Raw genomic sequence first — 24,132 nt, forward strand, 5'->3', positions numbered from 1 at the left:
CCGGGACGCGCTAGCGAGCGCGGGGCGCGGAGTCTGGGGGGCCCCGGTCATGGCCTCGCTGCGCACCGCCGACTCCCGGCTGAGGAGCTACTTCAAGGAGAATTACATTCCTCAGGTGTGCGAGGTACTGCAGCCCGCGGCGGCGGCGGCGTTAGAGCAGCGGAGCCCGAAGACGTCCCGGAGGAGGGGCGGGGGTTGGGCCCGGCCGAGAGCCGGGGGGAGAGAGGGCAGGCGGCGCGGCGCCCGGGGCGGACCGGCTCGGAGGCGAGAGCTCCGGGCGAGGCACACGCCCGCGGGAGGGGGGCGGGGCCCGGGACAGGAACCGCGAGCCCCGGACTTAAGGACGCGCAAGTGGGCGGGAGAGCGAGCGGGCAGCGGCGGGCCCCGGGGGAGGCGGAGCCGGGGGCTCCAGGCGGCAGGCCCCGACCCCACACCCCGCCCCTGCCTGACCAGGAGCCCCTCCCCGCGTCGTTACAGCCGGAAGGACTGGAGAGGCCCGGCGGGTTTTGTAGGTTTGGGGATTAGGAAGGCAAGACCCGGTGACTTCCATTTTCTCGACAAATATTTGGTGAGACATATGCTAAGGCGTGCGTGTTTGCGCGGGTTTGGAGGCTGCAGAAGGGGTCTTTTTTTTTTTTTGATTTTTTTTTCTTTAAATTTATCTATGATAGTCACAGAGAGAGAGAGAGAGAGAGAGAGAGAGGCAGAGACACAGGCAGAGGGAGAAGCAGGCTCCATGCACCGGGAGCCCGACATGGGACTCGATCCCGGGTCTCCAGGATCGCGCCCCGGGCCAAAGATCGCGCCCTGGGCCAAAGGCAGGCGCCAAACCGCTGCGCCACCCAGGGATCCCCTGCAGAAGGGGTCTTGAGCAGAGACACGTGTGTGGAGACTGAGGGGGAGAGAAGTCTAGGGAAAGAGACGAGGAGAGCCCGGCAGCCCTGAGAGCCCAGCTTGCGAAAGGGACTGCTGTGCACTGGGGAGGGCAGTTCGGTGCAGCCTTTTTGAATGGTTAATTTAAATTTATTAAATGTTGACTACATATAGCCTTTGACCAAACATTTCACTTCTAGGGATCCACTGGAGAGATAGGCATTCACGTGTATCCAGAAAGCTGTACGAGGATATTCATTATGGTGAAAATAGTAAATAACCTCTATATAAACAAGGGAATGAGATAGTATATAAAGTATGTGTATACCTTTTGAGAAGAAAAGCTCTCCAAGACATAGTTTAGAAGAAGAAGAAAAATGCAAGTTGCCCCAGAAGTGTCTCCTACAATGTAGCTACTGTGATTTCCTATGTGTGTGTGTAGCTACGTTTAAGACAATAATAATGCATGCATAGAACATATGCAAAACTATTAATAGCAAATGTTTCTGGGGATGCTTTTAGGAGAGAACCCTATTTTTTTTTTTGCTGTGTATACTTGTGTATTGTTTTACTTTTCTTCTGATGAGTCTCATTCATGTTTTACTTCTACACGATTATATTTCAAAATATGTAGAGAGCATGGCACTCATCGTCCCCAGGGTGTAGTTTTTCTTTCTTCTTCTTTTTTTTTTTTTAAGATTTTATTTATTTATTCATGACAGACACAGAGAGAGAGGCAGAGACACAGGCAGAGGGAGAAGCAGGCTCCATGCAGGGAGCCTGACATGGGACTCGATCTGAGGTCTCCAGGATCATACCTCAGGCTGAAGGTGGCACTAAACCGCTGGGCCATCAGGGCTGCCCTGGTTTCTCTTAAGTAGCAGTCAGTAAACCTGATGGAGTTACAGAAATAAGATTGACTTCATCCAGGAGAGGTGTTTGCCAGATGTATAGTGTGGAGGGGCGGCAGGGAAGGAGCTAAGCTTTTTAGGGTACCTGAGTGATGGGCCAAGGGACTGGGTAGGAGGTGAGAATGGGACAGGATGTGATACATGGGTAGAAAGTGGAGGTTCCTAAGGAGTAAAGAGGGTTAGTGGTAGTAACTGAGTGCAAGAGCTGGAAAAATAGGAGGGTAGGGGTCCAAAAGTGGAATATTTGGGTTTAAGATTTAGATCACTCAGAATAGCTGCGATGACCCCATCTCAGTTGGCTGTGGGATACATAGCAGAAAGTGGGCTCGAGCTGAGGGTCAGGGAGCATCAGAGAAGTGATAGCCTTTCCTCGCCTTGCTCTCCACTTCCCATAAGCTGGTAGAGATATCCCTGGTTCCTCCTTTGGGTAAGAGCACCCTAGCCCACCAGCCTACACATTGCTTTGCTCCCAGAGAAGGGGAGCCCTCAGAAGTGCCCTTTGCTGAGGGCAATATTCTTATGAGTCCTTCCATCACTTCTGACCACGTTACCAGCAGGGCAAGAGAGCAGGCTTCTGGGACCCCCGCTCCCTCCTTAGCCTGTTTACCCACTTCCCCTAAAGAACAATCAGGATGAACCCGTTGAGCCTCATATCCCTACACAGCTACTCATCTGACCCGATTCGACAGGACTAGCAATCCTCTAAAACCCATCTTCGACAAGCTTTGGAATACATACATTTTTTTTTTTTTAAATCAGGGCTTCCCTGCATATTTAACCCCTTCTGAATTTCTACCGCCTATCCTGAATAAAACCTGGATGTCATTTCCCTGCAAACCCCTGCATAGAGGCTGATTTAAAGAAAACAAACAAACCACAAAACACAACCCTGCTTGACTTAATGGGTTACTGATTCTACTGATTGATATTTTCCATCAGTTTTAGAAAATTTTTGATCATTTTCAAATAATGCTTCTACCCAATTTTCCTTTCTCCTTCTGGGACTGCAATCATAATTATGTTAGTTTTTTCCCACCCCCCCTGCTTTGTTTTTTCCTTATTTTTCTCTTTGTGCTCAAGTTTGGATATTTTTCATGATTGTCTTCAAATTTGTTGATTCTGTTTCATGCTGTGTCCATGATACTGTTAATAAGTATATCAAATGAATTCTTACTTTCAAACAGTATATTTTTCAGTTTTAGAATATCAGCCGATTCTATTTTACACATTCTGATTAAAATTTTGCATGTTTTCAGCTATTTTGTCTATCATTTCCTGTTTTCTTTAATATGTTGTCATTTTAAAATCATTGTTGGGGATCCCTGGGTGGCGCAGCAGTTTGGCGCCTGCCTTTGGCCCAGGGCGCGATCCTGGAGACCCGGGATCGAATCCCACGTCGGGCTCCCGGTGCATGGAGCCTGCTTCTCCCTCTGCCCGTGTCTCTGCCTCTCTCTCTCTCTCTCTCTCTCTCTCTCTATCATAAATAAATAAAAAAAAAATTAAAAAAAAATAAAATCATTGTTAACATGAACAGCTTTGAAGACTCCCAGAATGGGATAATTGTTGAAACTGTGTATGTGCATATAGGGGTTCATTATACTCCTTTACTTTCTGTATGTTTGAAGTTTTCCATAATAAAAAGTTAAAGGATAGTAATGGCTGTGTTTTCTCATACCATACGTAGTTAGGGGCTGTCTGGAATGACAGGTGTGATTGGCTGGTCAGTCATTTTCTGTTTGCTCGCTGTATCAGTTACCCATTGCTATGTCATACAACTGGAAAACTTAGTGGCTTAAAACAAGAATCATTTTGTTTGTTTAGAAATCTGAATTCTGAAAGGTTTTTCGGGGAGAGCTTATGTCTGCTTCATGTGGTACTACCTGGAGTGGATAAACAGGCTTAAAGATCCGCTTTAAAGATGGTGTAAACCTTATTGGTTTAAACAACCAGTGCATTCAGTTTCTCGGACCACAGTGTTTGTGACCATGGTGGGTGGTGGTAATCATGAGACAAGGCAAGATGGGATGTAAGCCAATTTACATCAGGTTGCTGCTTGGAATGCTGGGGCAGAGATATACCATCCCTGGATGTTCCAAGAGAAGCATGTAGCCCTGGGAGCCATTGGTGTTTATCCTGTGTCCACAAGGAAAAATGGTTTTGTGGGCTCCTAGGGGTTTGTACACCCGTCTTAAAGACCATTGGATTGTATGTTCGATTCAAGTTCGTCAGGTAACTTCTATTTTTTTGAACAACAAATTAGGGTCTTGACTCCCGCCAGCCTTTTTTTCTTGGGGGCGGCAGGAGTGGTAAGCTAAGGAGGAGGGTACATTGGACCACTCCATCAGTAAATATTTGCTGGGCATCTACCATGTGCTAGTAGAAAACGCCCCAATGGCTTTGGCCACTTGCAGCTGTGAATCTGAGGTTGTCTCTAGCCCAAATTTTTCTCTTGCATTCTCTGTGCATTTATCTATTTGAGTGTCCTGTGAAACATTAAAGAAGCAAAAATAAATAGGTGATGTTGATTTTAATAATATGTTTTATAAAACCAGTCTGTCCAGAATATAGTCATTTCAACAGGGACTCAATATAAAATCACATTAAGCTTTCAAAACCGGGCATGTATTTTACACTTACAGCCCATCTCAATTTGCACTAGCCATGTCTGAAGTGCTCAATAGCCACGTGTAATTAGTAGCTCCTATATTGGACAGTGCGGGTCTAGAACATATTAACGTATTTAATAAGCCAAGGAAAATTACCCTTGACCCAGAAATGATCACTGTCTCCAAGATGGTTGTTCTTTTCTTTTCTTAAAAAAGAAATTTTATTTATTCATGCATGAGAGACATAGAGAGGCAGAGACACAGACAGAGGGAGAAGCAGGCTCCATGCAGGGAGCCCAACATGGGACTCAATCCCAGGTCTCCAGGATCCTACCCCGGGCTGAAGGTGGCAGTGGCGCTAAACCACTGAGCCACCAGGGCTGCCCAAGGTTGTTTTTTTCAAGGGCACCAAGCTTCTGGAACTTAAGGAAAAGCCTCAGTGTCGCAGTGAGGGTGGAGAGGCTGTCTGAGGGCCAGTCGTCTTGGTTACCTCCTTCCCAGCGATCAGCGGGGTCACACATGGAACAGTTCTTCTCACATGCACCAAAGGAATCTGGTGTCTATTTTTGAATCTAAAAAATAGATTTTATTGTGAAAATGTAAAAAGTAATAAGAGCATTCTATCAACTGAATGTTATGTCTCCCCAAATTCACATCTCGAAGCCTAATCTCCCAGGTGATGGTATCTGGAGATGGGCCTTTGGGAGGTGATTGATTAAGTCATGAGGTGGAGCCTTCATGAATGGCATTAGTACCCTTATAATGGAGGCCTGAGAGACATCCCTCTCCCGTCTATCATGTGAGGACCCTGTGAAAAGACAGCCATCTGTGAACCAGGAAGCAGCTCTCACCAGGCACAGAATCTTCCTGTACTTTGATCGTGAACTTCCCAGCTTCTAGAAATAAATTTCTGTTGTTTATAAGCCACTCAATCGACAATGTTCTGTTATAGCAGCCCGAATAGACTGTTGATGTGGTTTGTTGTTTCAAACCACAAAGCCCTTCTTGTGATGTGACGAGCACTGGGTGTTATATACAATTGATGAATCACTGAACTCTACCTCTGAAACTAATAATACACTATGTGAATTAATTGAATTTAAATTAAAAAAAAAAAACACACCACAAGACCCTTTAAGCCCATAGTTGAGGGGCTGGGTAGCTCAGTTGGTTACACATCCGACTCTTGATTTTAGCTCAGGTCATGATCTCAGGGTCGGGGGGCAGGGTGCTCCTAGCTGGGTCAGGAGCCTGCTTAAGATTCTCTTTCTTCTTCTCCCCCTGTCCGTCCTCCCACCCACCCCGTGGGAACTCTCTTTATCTCTCTCTCTCTCCATCTCACACAAAACATAAAACAAAACAAAAAACCCGTAGGTGAGAAGGACTCTAGGGGAGACTTCTAGGGATATGAATGGAGATTCAACAAGTGGCCTTGCTTCTGTCTTTCTGAATTTCTCATTCTCTAGGGTTGTCTCTCTTTGGGTACAGTTTTATCTACCTCCCTTATCCTATCTAAATGAAGCCTATCCCACTAAAGGACAAATAAAGTGTATGCAAAATCATAGACGGCTAGTGTCTTAGCCTGCTTGGGCTACCATGACACAATACCATTCTAGTAGGTGGCTTAGATCACAGAAATTTGTTGTCTCACAGTTCTAGAGGCTGAAAGTCTGAGGTCAAGGTGCTAGCATGGTTGGGTTCTGGTGATGGCACCCATCCTGGGTTGCAGAGGGCTGCCTTCTCACTGTGTCCTCACATGGCAGAGACAGAAAGCAAGCCATCTGGTGACTCTCTTTTTATAACAGTGCCAATTCCATCATGAGGACCCTAGTCTCACAACCTCATCTAACCCTGACTATATTCCAAAAGCCCCATCACCAAATATCATCACACTGAATACATGAATTCTGAAGCAACGCAATTAGTCCATAACAGCTAGGAGATGTAAGAAAACTTATTTAGTCCTACTGACAAAACAAAATGTAGATGAAATGAATTACTGTTTTCCATCCATCAAATCAACAAAAATTATAATTTTATAATTCTTGGTGTCAGCAAGGTAAAATGGACACTCACATTGGTTGTTAATGAGTATAAATTCATAATGCCTTTTTAAAAAGCAGTTTTGAGATAACATATGAAGAGCTTCAAAACACACCTTCTGATTCTATATTCTTGTAATCTATCCTAAGAAAATGGTCAGATGAAGATACATACATGTCATCATTAGTAGTAAAAATTAATATTACATCATATAATTTTTTTAATTTTTAAAATTTTAAAAAAATTTTTGGAAGATTTTATTTATCATGAGAGACACACACACAGACACACACACACAGAGGCAGAGACACAGGCAGAGGGAGAAGCAGGCTCCGTGCAGGGAGCCTGACGTGGAACTCAATCCCGGGTATCCAGGATCACGCCCTGGGCTGAAGGCAGTGCTAAACCGCTGATCCACCCAGGCTGCCCTATAATTTTTAATAAGGGGAAAAAGTTAGAAACTAAATGGCCAACCATTTAGAAATGATTAAACATTTATAGTACTATTATTTTTGCAGTAGATTATCAACCAACCTCAATGCATGAGTTTTTAAAAAAGATTTTATTTATTAGAGACAGAACACAAGCGGGGGTGCGGGGAGGGGCAGAGGAAGAGGGAGAAGCAGACTTCCCCCTGAGCAGGGAGCCTGACTCCAGGTTTGATCCCAGGACCCTGAGATCCTGACCTGAGCCAAGGGCAAATGCTTAACTGACTAAGCCCCCCAGGCCCCCCAGTGCATGATGTTTCAAAGAATTTTGGGCAGAAATGGAAAAATATGCACAACATGATTAGCCAAGGAAAAAAAAAGGCTATACCAAAAAAAAAGATATACAATAACAATACATAATCCTAATTGTAATTTATAAAATTATAGTTTTAAAACTTAAAAGTATATGCATTGAGGAAAGACTGAAATTAAAATTTTTATTAGAGGTTATTTCAGGTTGGCAGGATGGTGGTTGATTTTTATTTTCTTCTATTTCCTCTGAATTTTCCAAATTGCATAGACCATATACTGTTTTTATAATCAGAAAAAGAAGTTTTCCTATATTAAAAGAAAATACTGAAATGCTGGCCTCAATGTGGGAAAAAATGCTCCATCTTTTACTTTCCCATACTATTACCAAATAAACTAGAAAGTAATAAAGAGGGTGGTCCAGTGGTTTAGCGCTGCCTTCAGCCCGGGGTGTGATCCTGGAGACTTGGGATTGAGTCCCATGTTGGGCTCCCTGCGAGGAGCCTGCTTCTCCCTTTGCCTGTGTCTCAGCCTCTCTCTCTCTCTCATGAATAAATAAATAAAATCTTAAAAAATAAAAAGTAATAAAGAAAGCACAGGGAGTGTATAAGTACTTCTTATTGGGAAGCTCTTCTTTCTTGTCCCAGATCCAGCTGGCCGGCCTGTCGCAGGCTTTGTCGCAGGCCTTGTCTGGTCTCCCTGAGATGAGAGCTCTGTTGCCTCTGGCCACTAACCGAGCTCTCCTGGACACCCCGCTTCCTAGGTGGGCCACTCTCTATCCCATGATATGAAGCACCTTCATCAAACCCTCTCACTCTGGCTCAGTTTCCAGGTTGGTCTGTGTGTGCCTGGGTGCATACAGGTAGATTTCCAAAGGTTTTCTTTTTTGTTTTGTATGAGCAGAAGTCCAAGGTTCTAATGACTCCCATGGGACTTGCTCTGTGGCTGGAGAAAGGGCTTTGGAAGGAAGAGAGGTCTGCTGCTTCCCTTGACACCCATCATGGAACATCCCAAAGAATAGCTCCGCTTTTATGTGGATATATTTTCGGATTCCCATGAGCTTGGTTTTTTTTTTTTTTTTTAAGATTCTTTTTTCTGTTTTCAAAAAAAAATGATTTGAAATCACTGTGATTAATAGTGATTAGGAAATAATCTCTTTCTTCATGGTTCATATACTCATGTTGCAGCAAACTGGTCTACTTCCCTCAGGGAACACTAGCATATAATATGCCTTCCACGCAATCTACATGTATTGTTTGTACAAGAGATATAAACATCAAGATATAGAATGGCTGGTTTTTGTCTGTTTTTTAGACCTTGGCAGCAAGCATTTTTTAAACTTTGATTTTAGGTTTAAAATAAATGAAGTCGGGATCCCTGGGTGGCGCAGCGGTTTGGCGCCTGCCTTTGGCCCAGGGCGCGATCCTGGAGACCCGGGATCGAGTCCCACATCGGGCTCCCGGTGCATGGAGCCTGCTTCTCCCTCTGCCTGTGTCTCTGTCTCTCTCTCTGTGACTATCATAAATAAATAAATAAATAAATAAATAATTTAAAAAAAAAATAAATGAAGTCATTGATCAAATACTTGGAAATCTGGGCATAAAAGATTTACTCCTTATGTACTATTTTAAGTTCAGGAAACATATTTTAGAAATTCAAAGTTTTAAAAAAAAAATGTCTGCATGGGGACATGGAGCCTCACCTAGATAGAACTGTGAGAAAACTGAACATTGTCTTCTGATTCTTCACTCACTGAGACAGTTCTGAGAACTCTGAAATGCTCATCCCACCACTGTTGAAATCTCCTTCCTTGGATAGATTCCTTGCAAGAGACATTTGTATTTTAAAAGATATTAAGATAGGAGCAATACACAATGAAGCCCTTTTGGTAAAATTTGGTAGAATTTCACAAACACATTGTCAATAATATTTAAAAACCGGTTTCTCTCAATTTTCTGCTAGTCAGTAGTGGGCATACTGTCTAGAGACAAGGCTTACCCCTTGGGGATCAGAGATGGGTGAGGTACTATGGGGTACAGTGTCTACCAAATTATTAAACATCTATATATAGTGATTGTCTCTGAGAGCAGAAAAGTGCTCTTCAAATGTTAGCTCGGATTTCGGTTTAACATTTAGTTTGCAAGACTAGATATTCCCAGCAGAGGGCGTATTTAAATAACAAATCATGATTTTTAAGTAAAGTTTTCTATTTTTAGAAATATATAACAATTTTTAATTTTATGATCTTTTTGCAGTTTGTATGTCTCTTTTGTGATTGTTTCCAATTTGTATTTTTAAAATATTGCATTTATTTCTACATTATGCAGACTGTCCCTGGGTATTTTCTTTGAGGGACTAACAGCTGCAAATATTTGCCATTGATGCAAGAATCTGGAGTTATGGGAATATAGGGGCAAGAGACAGCCAGCCCTTGTTGGAGAAAAGGAAATGGGTAGACTGACTCATTTTATGGGACCTTGGGGCTAGAAGGTTCTGGGTTTTCCCGAGGGTGCTTAGGTTTGCCGAGTTCCCTTAGCCCAGCCAGACTGTTTGCAGATGCAGTTCCAGAGGCAAATTTGGGGAGCACATAAGTAACCAACAAGTATACGATTGTTCTTGCTCCACTAACAATTCACCTGCCCAGGAATTGGAGGTGGCCGTCTCCCCATCTGCCAGGCACCCAGCAGGCATCAGCAGCTACGGTCTTGCTGTCAACTCAGGGCCACTGCGTCTCCTTCTGTGTTCAGTCTGCCTTAAACCCCCTCAGGCTCTGGTTTTGAGCGCATCTTCCTCTGCCTGGGGTTCCCCTGTGAATGGCTGAAGTCAGCTGACCCTTTTCAATAGTAATCAGTATCCTTTCAGTGATAGGGTTTCGCAAATAAAAATTCAGCACCTTCCATTTAAATGTCAAGAAGACACAGAAATCTTTTTGTTTAAAAATTTTTAATTTACTATAGAAAAAAATCAAGAGGTCCCCTCAAATGACACAATAGCATGCCAACTCTATTTCTACAATAGATGGGGAGATGTCACTTGGGGCTTGTTTGGGCGGTGTGGAGGTGGGAAGTGGGGGTAGAAGGACTTTGAATAGAAACTTAAACCTGTATGTAAGGAAAGAGGTTTCTGTAACTGTGTGATTCTTTTTTTTTTTTTTTTTTTACTTATCTATTCATGAGAGAGACACAGAGAGAGGGAGAGACAGAGGGAGAAGCAGGCTCCCTGTGGGGAGCCCGATGTGGGACTCAATCCCGGGACTCCAGGATCACGCCCTGGACTGAAGGCAGGTACTTAACATTGCATTTTAAAAGCAATCTCATCTAAGAAAGAAGTCAAACAAGGTGAAAACCATATGTTAATTACTCTACCACTTATTTAAAATAAGAATGTGTTTCTGGGTTTGCATATAATAAAATATTTCCAGGGACGCCTGGGTGGCTCAGTAGTTGAGTGTCTGCCTTTGTCTCAGGGCGTGATCTTGGGGCCCCAGGAGGGGACCCACATCAAGCTCCCTGCATGGAGCCTGCTTCTCCCTCTACCTGTGTCTCTGTTTCTCTCTTTCTCTGTGTCTTTCATAAATAAAATAATAAAATCTTAAAAAATATATGTATTTTTAGATAGATAATGTGAAAAAAAACCTCTCAAATTCTGAGGGAAGATACACATGCAGACAATTTTGCCTGACTGTATGCTCTGGGCAAGGGAAGAGCCCTGAGTTTATACTTTAAAAACCTACTCACTCTGTGAATTACCTAGAGAAAGACCCTATCTGTAAACCTCTTGCCCATTTCTTGGCACCTGGAAGTTTCTCTCACTGCTGAGGGCCTCGCAAGCCTTTTGTAATCACTTTATCTCTGCACTCATAGAGCAATTAATTTTTGCGTTGCTACATAGGCCCTTAATGTATTTTACTATATTTATTGCATATCTGAAAAGCCAAATAAGACTTGTTCTTAGGGTGCCTGGCTGGCTCATTCAGTGGAGCATGTGACTCTTGATCTTGGGATCATGAATTCAAGCCCTGTGTTGGGTATAGAAATTACTTAGAAATAAAATCTTAAAAGAAAAAAAAAAGACTTGCTCTCTTAAGTATTTTATATCTAACCATAGTTCTCATAGACAGTTACTATCTTACCGTTTATATTTAAACTATTGTATCAAATTCTCTCTCCTAATCATTGCCCCCCAGATGCATTTGTCCTTATCTCTTCCATTAGGCTTGGTTCAAAGTCAATCTCTCTGTCATCACACTGGCTTTGAGTGGTACAAGGGAATAGTTTTGAATTTCTTTTCTCTTTGTTCAAGTCTTTTCCTCCAATGGAGGTGATAATTAGCAATAGAATAGTGAAAAATAATGATGGCTTGTTATCATTATTATCTATTGAGTACTTATTTTATGCTACTCAAAATACTTTACATACATTAGTTCATTTCATTCCTATGATAATATGTACCTTTATTATCGCATGGATAGGTAAGGAGACAGGAAAAGGGAAGTAACTTGTTCCACACTAGAAGATTGCAAATCCAGGATATAAACCCAGTGGATTCCACCCACTTGCTCCTTGAAAGATGGGTAGTTGTAGAAAGGAGTAAAAACAATTGTCTTGGGGGCACCTGGGTGATGCATTCAGTTGAGCATCTAGCTCCTGGTTTCAGCTCAGGTGGTGATCCCAGGATTGTGAGATCAAGCCCCACGTTGGGCTCCATGCTCAGTGCAGAGTCTGCTTAAGACTCTCTCTCCCTCTCGCTCTTCCCTCCTCACCCCAAAATAAATAAATAAAATCTAAAAAAAAAAAAAAAAAAGAAAGAAAGAAACAAGGAACTATTGTCTTAGATAAACCCATGTTTGTCGTCAGACATCTTTCAGAATATTTGAGAAATATTGGGGTCTGAGTTAGACAGCAGAGCCAAAATAAAGTGAAGGATTGCAAAATTATTTTGTGAATTATTAGCTTGAGGGAGCCAATCTCAATTATTAAGTGATGGTCTTTTTTGTCCCTGATTGTGTAAGTTTTTAACCAAGAAACCTAATAGTAATAAAGCCCTAATTGATGTTTTTTGAGAGTCAAAGATTCATCTTGTGGGAATGTTTGCATATTTTGCCTCTGCTTATAAAGACCAAGCTACTGGTTTTATAATTTTTCTTTCCATCAGGGAGACAACAAAGCTATTGATTCACTAATTATGTTTTCTTATTGGCACATAACAATGTACTGTTCACACATTAATCTAGAAAGCCTCAACCTATTTTATTTTGCCCAATGGGAAACTGAACAGTGAGATTTCTTATGCAGAAAGGGAACATTTGTACTATGCTAGTTCCACAAACCTTTATTAGCATTCCAGAGGCTTATCCTTTCGACTTGATTTGACTTTTCAGGAAAAGTAGTTTTCTACTCTGTTGGAACTTAGAAATGTAAAAAAATAAGTCATTTCTCATATTCATTAATCAGATCCCAGCTTTCTTAAAAAAATGCTGAACTCCCTTTGGGCACTAGTCCTCAGACTTTAGTGTATAGGAATCACCTGGGGAACTCATCAAAATGCAGCACCCTAGGCCCCATCTTCAGAGACCTGTTCACCCCCCCAGGTGATTTTGATGCAGGTGTCTTCAGGGTGCCAGAGTAGAAGGAAGGATGTGGTGAGGAGTGGGGAATAGAGGAACTCCGTACCCTGGGGACTCGGGCACTAAAGTACCAGAAAGCAGAAGGGCCTTTGGTCAGGGCTATTCAGGTAGCTGTCTGAAGTCTGGCCTCCAGGTCACAGAAGACTTCAGGCCTTAGGTAACAGAATACTGTTTACATCTATCTTGCAACTGTGGTGAGAATCCCTGACCTCCTGTGCAGTTATATTCTCTAGGTCTGGGGGAGAAAGAAGTCAGTCTGCAGATGGCCGAAGGCTCACTGTGAACATCTGGGGTGGGGGGAAGTCATTGCTGGAGAAGGAGAGACATCTAGGTCTGATCACTTTACCATAGTCTGGAGGGCTGGGTTCTCAGCCCGTAGGCACACTAGAAAGGGGACATGAAACTAATTGCAAAGGGAGAAATATGTTGTGCAGGGTCCAATAAAGGGAAATTATCCTCTTTTTTTTTTTTTTTTTCCCATTTGGAATAACACTATGAGAACTGCTGAGAGTCTTAGATAGGATCCCCAGGCCTGGATCTGCTGACACTTGGTCCATGGAGGTGGGAAGAAGTCTGTATGACTCAAGGGGTGGAATTATTTTATTCACAAGAGAGTGAGTAGAAAAACAGCCAGCAAGAATAGGCCCTGTGTAAAAGAAGGGCCTGTTCACTTCCACCCCCAGTCCAGCCCCCATACACCCTAGACTCTGCCAGCAGACAGTGAATCAAAAATGCAAGAGAAATGTCTAAGGATGATTTCAGGCGGTTTCTGTGGGAGGTGTGCTGTTAACCTGTTCTCTGTCTCACATGAAGAAATATTCAATGATTTTGTAGGTCTCACCAATACTTTTTACAAGAAGTTTCTCCTTGTGGGAAAACTCAGAGAAGAAAATAAGATAGCCACAGCTTTCTGCATTCATAAATAAATGTCCTTTACACATCCAGATCCAGCAAGTTAGTTGTTTCCCATGTTTGTGAACTATGCTACAAGTTTTCTTTCTTTTTTTTCTTTTAAGTTTTAGTTAGTTAAGTAATCTCTACACTCAATGTGAGGCTTGAACTCACAACTCCAAAATCAAGAGTCGCATGATCTTCCAACTAAGCCAGCCAGGAGCAACATGTGCTATAATTTTTCAAATATATGCTCTATAGATGTTGTGAATGATAAAATACAAATACATTTTTAAAAAAATTTCTTGAACTCACAGTAGATTTTGAAGGTGGATTTTCTCAATCACTTTAGTGGTGGGTCCAAGGAATTTTTTGACTTTAAAAGACAGTCTTATACTTAAAAAGGGTAGAAACCACTCATCAAAAGTATCACAATTATGTCTTCAATTTGACTACAAAATACTGCTCACATAATATAAAACACTGAGCAGCAGCTCTCTTGTGTCATTTACAATGGATTTTTCTTTAAATAGTAAAGGTAGGGATCCCTGGGTGGCGCAGCGGTTTGGCGCCTGCCTTTGGCCCAGGGCGCGATCCTGGAGACCCGGGATCGAATCCCACGTCGGGCTCTCGGTGCATGGAGCCTGCTTCTCCCTCTGCCTGTGTCTCTGCCTCTCTCTCTCTCTCTCTCTCTCTCTCTGTGTGTGACTATCATAAATAAAAAAAAAATTAAAAAAAATTTAAATAGTAAAGGTAAACAGCATTTCAGTTTGCCTATAACAAAATATTAACACTGGATAAAAAGAGGGGGTATCTAGAAGGTATGTTAACTTTATTATTTTTTTTTATAAATTAATTTTTATTGGTGTTCAATTTACCAACATACAGAGTAACACCCAGTGCTCATCCCGTCAAGTGTCCCCCTCCGTGCCCGTCACCCATTCACCCCCACCCCCCGCCCTCCTCCCCTTCCACCACCCCTAGTTCATTTCCCAGAGTTAGAAGTCTTTATGTTCTGTGTCTCTTTCTGATATCTCCCACACATTTCTTCTCCCTTCCCTTATATTCCCCTTCACTATTATTCATATTGGTATGTTAACTTTAAAAAGTGTCACATTATTTGACTTTGTACTTGGCTTTTTGTTTTTATTTTAAAGATTTTATGTATTCATGAGAGACACAGAGGGAGAGAGGCAGAGACATAGGCAGAGCAAGAAGCAGTATGGGACTCAATCTCAGGACCCTGGGATCATGACCTGAGCCGAAGGCGGATGCTCAACCACTGAGCCACCCGGGTGCCCCTTGACTTTGTACTTGTCTGAGAGAAGTCTATCTGTTGTTTAGGAAGAACATGCAAATCCAGAAAGACTGAGTTTATTTCATTTTCCCTAGGCTCTGTTATGTGGTCTACTTATTACATGTCCTGAGGATCCGCTGAAGTATTTACAGAAAATGATCATTACTATCATGGAAAATGGTCTTGAAAGTCTTCTTTGGTAAGTACTGTTTTGCTTTATGGTAGGAAGATATTTTATTTTCAAGGTAACGCACCCATTGTACAGTACCAAAAAAGGTCTTGCCAATGAATGCTTCCAGTCTCAAGATGGTTAAAGAATCCCTCCACAGGCTTTTAAGTCCCAAAGACTTAAAGAAGAACAATTTCCCCGCTGGTTTTTAACTTGAGAAATGTAGCCCTCTCTCATCAATAATGTGCTCATTTGGCAGATATTTCAAGTTGAGGATGAGGAAAGGGAGGCATACCGTCTTGGGGAGCACAAGCAAAATCCTGAGGGGGTATTTTGAAAAAGCCCTGTAGGTGATTTTGATATGCCTCTCCCAAGGGGGAGTGTCTGTTCCTACTCCTTCCTTACACTCCACCCATAGAATCACGGATTTCAATCGCTGATTTAATTATGGAACTAAGTACTATGAAATGAAATGTTTGACTGTGTTTTATGATTTCATTGAAGGGATATGTGCATCGATCCATCAATGAAGCCAAAAATTCGGAGGTTGTCTGAAACTTACATGGAACAACTTTTTGGACTGGATGATCAGCTGGTCAGTATTAATAATCAAACATTTTAAAATACACATCTCAAATTTTGATGGAAATTCTCAAATAGATACTTGATTTTATGAGATATACGAGGTCAAACTGTTTTGGAATGGGGGACACTCAGAAGCCCGAAGGAACATTCCTCTCTCTCTCATTCTCTTTCTCTCTCTCTCTCTCTCTCTCTCTCTCTCTCACACACACACACACACACACACGTGTGCATGCATAGAGCCACATTCATAGCAACCTCCCCAAATTTCCAAGAGGCATTTACCAGGGATTTAATCTTCCTCTTCTGATAAAATCTTTCTATTATATTTTCCCCTTTCCTCTTTCTCCTTCTCCTCCTCTCTTGTATCTTTATAATGATAAAAACAGCATTATAGAAAGCATCAAAGGAGGATATGTTCTTTCCTTTCTAATCTACTTCCTTCTGTATTCTGTCCCTTCTCTGTTCTCTTTGCCATCCACCCCCCTCCTCCCCCGGGATTATGCTTATAAAGATATGGCCAGACATTAGTGAAATCTAACTTAAAAGCCAGACCCGATTGTTAATGAAAGCAGTGACCAGCTCCAACAGCTGGTTTTGATCCTGTAAGGAGGGCAAGGAAGTAATTCAGGACGTGGAGACTTTTAGAACAAAGATTGTATCTGAGAGAAGCTAAAATAGCAAAAAGCATGTGGGGAGAGAAATACCAACACAAATTACATGTGTGTGGAACCACGTGTGATACCTCTAGATCCGAGGCTGATGTCTTGGTCAGTGTAGGCAGGTCTCGGGAGTTACTGGTAAAGTTGGGCACTGAAACGTGCAATCAAAGCCTCGGTCAAGGTGGATGCTGGGAGCCAGGATCAATCTGAAGCTTCATTTGGAAGGCCCGGTGGAGGGTAACACTGGATCCTAATTGGTGGTCTGCAAGAGAGAGACAGGAATAGAGGGATAGGATATTTCTGCTAAGACTGGGATGATTCAGAGAACCAGGGCACTGGGAAGAACCCACATGTTGAATCTTAGTTGATCTGCGTCATGGTGTGTGGGTGTCTTAATGCCTTAACTTTATCAGCCATAGAACTTTTTCTACTATCAAGCATAGATATCTGCAAACTGTGTTCTTGGAGATGTTAGGGGAGCCACCTCAGGAGCTGAGACCCAGGGGATGGGATTCTAGGTCTCTCATCCCCACCTCACACTCTAGAATCATTCCACTTTGACTATGTCATATGAAAAAAGTTTAAACATCACTGATATCAGATATGAAAATTATTAAAAACCTGGGATAAGAGAGGTAGAGGGGTAAACCTCACTGTCAATATTTTGAAAATGATTTTATAAAATATAACCAAATTCTGTCCGATGTCCTGCTAGAAGCCTGTAGAGAATTTTTTAGAGAATTGCACAGAATTCTGAGACACCATAGCTACGTCAAACCTAAAGTTTTATTAGAAATGGAATTTTCAGAGATATTTCATGATGTTTAAAGTGCAAAGGAAAAACTATGGGAAGCTCATCCAGACTTAGAAAGGAGTTTGATATTTCCCACAATATCAGAAAGGGAGACAGAACATAAAGACTCCTAACTCTGGGAAACGAACTAGGGGTGGTGGAAGGGGAGGAGGGTGGGGGGTGGGGGTGAGTGGGTGACAGGCACTGACGGGGACACTTGACGGGATGAGCACTGGGTGTTATTCTGTATGTTGGTAAATTGAACACCAATAAAAAATTAATTTATTAAAAAAAGAGAAAAAGAAAAAAGAAAGGAGTTTGATAACTCACCAAGGTATAGAAAAGATGCCCGCTTCATATTATAAGGTAGGAAAAACACACTAGATGTGACTTCATGAAAGGTAAATCTCTAGATGCCTAGGATTGCTTAGTTAGAGGGCTCAGCCAAAGCTGAATATATAATTTATTTCTTCTTCATCCTCAGAGGAGAATGAAAAAAAATTTTTTTACGAAGAATAAGGCACTTCAATCCTTAAAGTTTCCAATTATTTTCAATTAGAGTATACTAAATAAATATCAGCTTTGCTTCCCCCCCCATTTTTCTTTTTCATACAGTTTCTTATATAGCTATAATTGCTGTAAGAGATCACAAACAATTATGATTTTTCCCATTATTAGGATTATTTTGTATGGTTTCAGCTTGCAGTCATTTTTACAGTGTGTCATGACACTGGCCTGCAAGGACTGCTTGTATATGCCTATTTATAACTATGTATTTGTTTCTGTTTGTGAAAACAGAGAAGATTGAATATAGGAAACTGTGAGTAAGCCACATAGTTACAGAAAAGTAGGCACTGCTCTCATAATAGCAAATAGACATTTTAACTGTGTGTTCCAAGATCAAAGAATCCACCATTGTCAGGAGGAAACTAACTTCACAGACTTGATTCTCATTGCTTAGGAAATGAAATCTCCAGATGGGTACTGATTGCAAGAAGAAAAGGCATTTTAAAAATCTTTTTAACTTAGAAAAATTTAAACATAACATGCAAGTAGAACACCATAATGATCCCCCATCATCAGCTTAAACAATAATCAACATTTTGCCAATCTTGTTAATTATTCTCCCCTTGCATTTTTTTTTCTGAAGTATTGGAAAGCAAACCCCAGGAATTATATTCTTTTACCAGTAAACACATCAATGTGCATCTCTAACAAAAAATGACACTTTTAGAGAACATAACATAGTGCCATTTTCTGTGTAATGAAATTAGCAATAATTCCTGAACATCAATCACATAGGTATATATATATATTCTATATTTAGTCCATATTTTAGTTTCCCAAATTGTCTCAAAAATGCCCTTCTTCCACATGGCTCTGTCAAATCGAAATCCATGCAGGGTCCACATTGCCCTTGGGTGTCCGATCTAATGCTGCTTGTAACTCACATACTGTCTTATTTCCCACTCTACTTCTTTATTGAGGAAGACATCATTTATCTTGTAAAATGTCCCACATTCTCATTGTTTCCTCTGGCATCATTTTGTTTGCTCTGTTTCTTGTATTTCTTTCAAGTTTGTCGTTAGATCTACAAACTTGATATTCAGGTTTTTTTTTCCTCTTTTTTTTTTTTTCCCTCTTGGTGACAGGAATAACTGCAGAGGGGGTGTTATGTTTTTCCTAGTGCATCAGATGGGGGGGGGCACCCAGTAGTCTCCTCAACCCACTTTTTTTTCCTCAACCCAGTTTTTATGAATCTTGATCCCTATAGACAGTAATATCATTGCTTATTAATTTCATCTTATAATACACATGTAACAGTTTTGGAATAACAGTACTATAGGACCACTAACAATAAAACCACTGAATGCAGGGGCACCTGGGTGGCTCAGTCAGTTAAGGTCTGCCTTCAGCTCAGGTCATGATCCAAAGGTCCTGGGATTGAGCCCCGCATGGACTCCTTGCTCATTAGGGAGTCTGCTTCTCTGTCTTCTTCTGCCTCTTCCCCCCACTTGTACTTTCTCTTTCAAAATAGATAAAATCTTTAAAAACAAAAAATCACTGAATACAGTTTAAGAGAGGTATGCAAGTCAAAAAATTATACAATTTTCTTTGTCCTGAACATGTATATATCCTACCAAATATTTTCAGTCAGAATAATACTTTTTTTGTTACCCAAAGTAACAAAAAAAGTAATTACCCAAAGTAATTCTTTCTTTGTGCCGATGGTCATCCTTTTTTCTCTTTGCTTTTGTGTGTATAATATTACATGACAGCAGAAGCAAAGCAATAAAATGAGTGTTCAGAGAAGTATTGCTTCTATTTCTACCTTCCTTTCCTCTCTATCCCATCCCTTAAGTATCCAGTTTTAGTAGTTTTTAGTTTATCTCTTTAATTTTTCCATTGTTTCTTTTTTAAAAAATATTTTATTTATTTATTCATGAGAGACACAGAGAGAGGCAGAGACATAGGCGGAGGGAGAAGCAGGCTCCCTGTGGGGAGCCTGATGCAGAACTTGATCTCAGGACCCCAGGATCACAACCTGAGCCAAAGACAGGCGCTCAACCGCTGAGCCACCCAGATGTCCCATCCATTGTTTATCTTTGAAAAATATGAGCAAATACACTGTATTCTCTGCCCCTTCAACTTCTTACATTGAAGTAGTAGACTATGTGTAGCCTTCTGCTTCTTGCTTTTCTCACTTAGTACTAGAGTGCTCCCTTTTAAAACAATGTTATTGTAGGGAGAGCTGTGTAACAAAACCATAAATTATAAATGAAAGGTATCCACTTAAAAGTCTTGCTGGTGTAACAAAGTTTAACTATGAAGAGGAGGGGCACTGCATGGCTCAGCGGTAGAGCATTGCCTTTGGCTCAGGTCGTGATCCTGGGGTCCTGGATTCGAGTCCCACGTTGGGCTCCCTGCATGGAGCCTGCTCCTCCTTCTGCCTGTGTCTCTGCCTCTCTCTGTGTGTCTCTCATGAATAGATAAAATTAAAAAAAAAAAAAAAAAACTTTGAAAAGGAAACTTAACCATATGACCCCAGTGGCTAGGGTTTAATCATTTGAGAGAGGCAGGCAGATCGATTTCCCCAAACAAGAATCCATTGGTCAATAACCATATTCTGTATCCTGGCTGATTTGCAAAAATATCCTTTTTCTTTTGAAATTTGGTAGATTACTCTTTTCTGAAAAGGAATCAAACTGAGTATTACAGTAACCTGGGAGGAATAGAAATAAGGTGAGAAATAATGAAGATATGAACTGGATTCACATTATTTACATTATAAATTTTAGTGTAAAGTAAATAGTAATAACTGATGATAGGGCATTTTTGTATGCTTGCCCACTACATATGGCATTTGAGTGTTCTAAACATTTTCGTAAATTTTAAATTTTAATTAAATAGTTTCAGGGAATTTACTTAAAATTTGTAATAAACATTTACATGTTTAAGGAAATTGATTTTTCAAAGTTGTTTTCATTTAAACATGTGTTCATTAAATAGAGCTGTAAAATAAAAATAGCAGTTAATGTTTATCTCTAGGTCCAAGAGCCCCTTAGGCATTCAAGACTCTTTCAATAATTTGCAGAAGATAGAAAAAAAGAAGAAAATCACTTATCATGGGAAATCCAACACTTTGTACCACATCGTGGTGCTATTATAGACACTGCTCACTTCTGCATTAAAGACATTGTTTCTTCTTAGTATTTTTGTTATTACTTTTAACTTTTTTATTTATTTATTTTTTAATTTATTTATTCATGAGAGGCAGAGACACAGGCAGAGAGAGAACCAGGCTCCATGCAGGGAGCCCAATGTGGGACTCGATCCTGGGACCCCGGGCCAAAGGTAGATGCTCAACCACTGAGCTACCCAGGCAGCTGTATTACTTTTAATTTTTCCAGCCTATGAAAAGTTTTAAAAATTAGAGTTGGGAAGGATTTGAGGCAATGTATTCAACACATATTTATTAGGCCTGTCTCAGTCTGTTCAGGATGCTATAACAAAATACCACAGGCTGGGTGGCAGTTACAAACAATAGAAGTCTGTTTCTCAGAGTTCTGGAGGCTAGGAGGTCCAAGATCCAGGTGCTGGCAGATTTGTCTGGTGAGAGCCTGGTTCCTTATTCATAAACTGCCATCTCAGGCTGTTATGTCAGATGGCAGGAGGGATGAGAACTCCCTGGAGTCTCTTTTATAAAGGCGCTAATGCCATTCCTAAGGGTTCCACCCTCATGAGCTAATCATCTCCAGAAGTCCTCACCTCCAAATACTATTACACTGGAGATTAGGTTTCAATATCTGAATTTTAGGGCACATAAACATTTAATCTGTAGTAAATCCCATACTATCTTGCTAGCATTATTCTAGAATTATGCTATGTGGGATATTAATGAAGCTCATGAATGAAGTAAAGACACAGCACTTTAAAATATGATGAGAGATGTTAAAATAATTTAATATATAATCTCAAAAAATATATATATAATCTCTTCATTCAAGGATTAACTGAGCATAAAAGGAACTGCCTACCAGAAGAAAAATTGTGTTATAATATACTAAAAACCAAAAATGATAGTATGAATGTAAGGATTTACATATTTTTTTTTTGTTTGGTTCTTACCAGATTCCTAACATTACACTAGGTACTTCTAATATTATAGAAGTAAAACTTTTTTTTCTATTGGCATTATTTAAATGTATCAATTTCCTCAGATGTAATAAATGGATAGTATTGAACAAAATTACATTATTAACGGGGACCAATTATTCCCTATGACTACAATTAGTGTCATTGTTGACACTAATGAACCATAAATTCAGTATCTGTAAGTTAACGAACAGATAATTTGTAATCTGTTATTTATGTTTTAAAATGCTATTTCATTAGTTTTTAATTTATTACAAAATTTCCCCAGGCCTTAGCAGCCTGGGATACAAGTAGAATGGTGTTGATAGTGATATTCCAAATTTCACTGCCTCTAGTGCAGTGAATCTATCATCATAATGCAGGAGATTGGTTTCCCCTTAAAATTCCAACCAGTTGTGGGACTCCTGGGTGGCTCAGTGGTTAAGCATTTGCCTTCGGCCCAGGTGTGATCCCGGGGTCCCAGGATCGAGCCTCACATCAGGCTCCCCAGAGGGAGCCTGCTTCTCCCTCTGCTTATGTCTCTGCCTCTCTGTGTCTCTCATGAGTAAATAAGTAAAATCTTAAAAAAAAAAAAAAAATCCAACCAGTTGTGTCTGGAACTCCCAAAGCTGTCCTGTGTGAATTCAAGAATTCCTCTTAAAAGTATGTCCCTGGCCTAAAAGTGGAGCCTTAGCGCTGATACTCTTGCTGCCTTGAGAGCTCTGAAGTCAAACTGAGGTGGAGCTTCTTCAACCACAAATCCTAAAAATGCCAAATAGCACTCCTTTCTCTGGACTCGTCGCTCTATTCAAACCATACCTGGCAGTCACACTGTTTTAAAGGGATTCTTTTATAAAGACCTCAAATAAGTCAAACTTGCACTTTAAGACTAATTGCACAATTGTTAACCTGCCAAAATGGTACCACCTTATGGAAAGAACTTAAAACTTCTCTGTTCCCAGTAGCTTTGGAATAAAATGCTTCTTGATAAAAATTTAATTGGAGAGATTGCATTATTTTTGTCTCGGGTCATGATCCTGGGGCCCTGGGACCAAGTCCTACATCAGGCTCCCCATGGGGAGCCTGCTTCTCTCTCTGCCTGTGTCTCTGCCTCTCTCTGTGTGTCTCTCGTGAATAAATAAATAAAATCTTTAAAAAAATAAAAAGGATTTAGAGAAAGGAACTCTTAAAAAAAGGAATATTAGAATAACAAACTCTTCCAGCATATAGATGGTGGATTAATGAGGGCTTCAAATTCTTTCAAGAACAGAATGGAAAGAACATTTTCATGCTGATTTAAAGAGTTGATTATTAGAAAACTTGAGTTCAAGAGTTACTGGCTGAATTACAATTCTTGTTTTCATTTATTTGATCATGTAAATGTTTATTTTTTTAATGAACTATGCCATTTATTGTAGATGTTTATACAGTACTTTCCAGGTAAAGTCTAATTGTAGGAAATTTAGGGACTAATGGCAGAGCAGAAAAACTGTATTGTAGATGCAATTTGTCTTTATTTCTGCCGCTTCTTTCCTTTTCCGGGTTTATCCACTCTGCTGTGATATTCCCAGTACTCTTACTTTATTTATCTAGATTCCCTTCCCTTATGAAAATCAGAATTTAGTAAAAAATGACTTCGATGATTTATGTTCCCCCGCACCATGAGCATAATTTGCACATCATCACCATGAAACTGAGGATTTCCAAATGTCATTGAACATCATGCAGAGGATCAGGGGGCCTGCAGGCCTTTGTGGTGTGTCTAAATTAAATCCATGATTAACACATATGTTGTATCGACAAACTTAACAAAGCATTTACAACAATGAGCAAAGGAGAAAAACATTAGTCTCCGAATTCAGAATTCTGGGCAGTTGGTGTAGATTTGAACCAAACAGAGGTGGCCACACGTTTATTTATATGGCAAATGGTGGTGATAACATAAGGAAAAAAATAACACTATTAGCCTTTCACAGTAGCCATGAACATATAACTAATGTGTTAATATAATATTATCTTCACTCATTAAAGAATGTACAGAAGGTACAGATGATTTCAGCAACCCTCAGTCAGCTGTTCCCATCTGTTAATGTATGTTATTGTGAATAGTTGCCCCAAATTTTAATTTATGTGGCTTTCCCATTCCTGTTTGGTGATGCCTTCCTGTACACCTTTCTTTTTTCTTTCTTTTCTTTTCTTTTTTTTTGAAAAGAAAATTTGGGCAGCCTTAGTGGCCCAGCAGTTTAGCGCCACCTTTAGCCCGGGGCGTGATCCTGGAGACCCGGGATTGAGTCCCACGTTGGGCTC

General features: G+C 40.7%; 1 protein-coding gene across 1 annotated transcript in view; it reads left to right on the top strand.

Moving 5' to 3' along the window:
- Nucleotides 1-49: 49 nt before the first annotated feature.
- The window catches only part of FBXL13 (F-box and leucine rich repeat protein 13), a 204,839-nt gene continuing 180,756 nt past the window's right edge, over nt 50-24,132 (top strand). Inside the window, exons 1-3 of the mRNA XM_055301082.1 lie at nt 50-124; nt 15,080-15,183; nt 15,658-15,748. Of these exons, the coding sequence (XP_055157057.1) occupies nt 50-124; nt 15,080-15,183; nt 15,658-15,748 (270 nt within the window). The remainder of the gene's footprint in view (nt 125-15,079; nt 15,184-15,657; nt 15,749-24,132) is intronic.

This window comes from Nyctereutes procyonoides, unplaced genomic scaffold (assembly GCF_905146905.1).
Source record: "Nyctereutes procyonoides isolate TBG_1078 unplaced genomic scaffold, NYPRO_anot_genome, whole genome shotgun sequence".
Classification (NCBI taxonomy): Eukaryota; Metazoa; Chordata; class Mammalia; order Carnivora; family Canidae; genus Nyctereutes; species Nyctereutes procyonoides.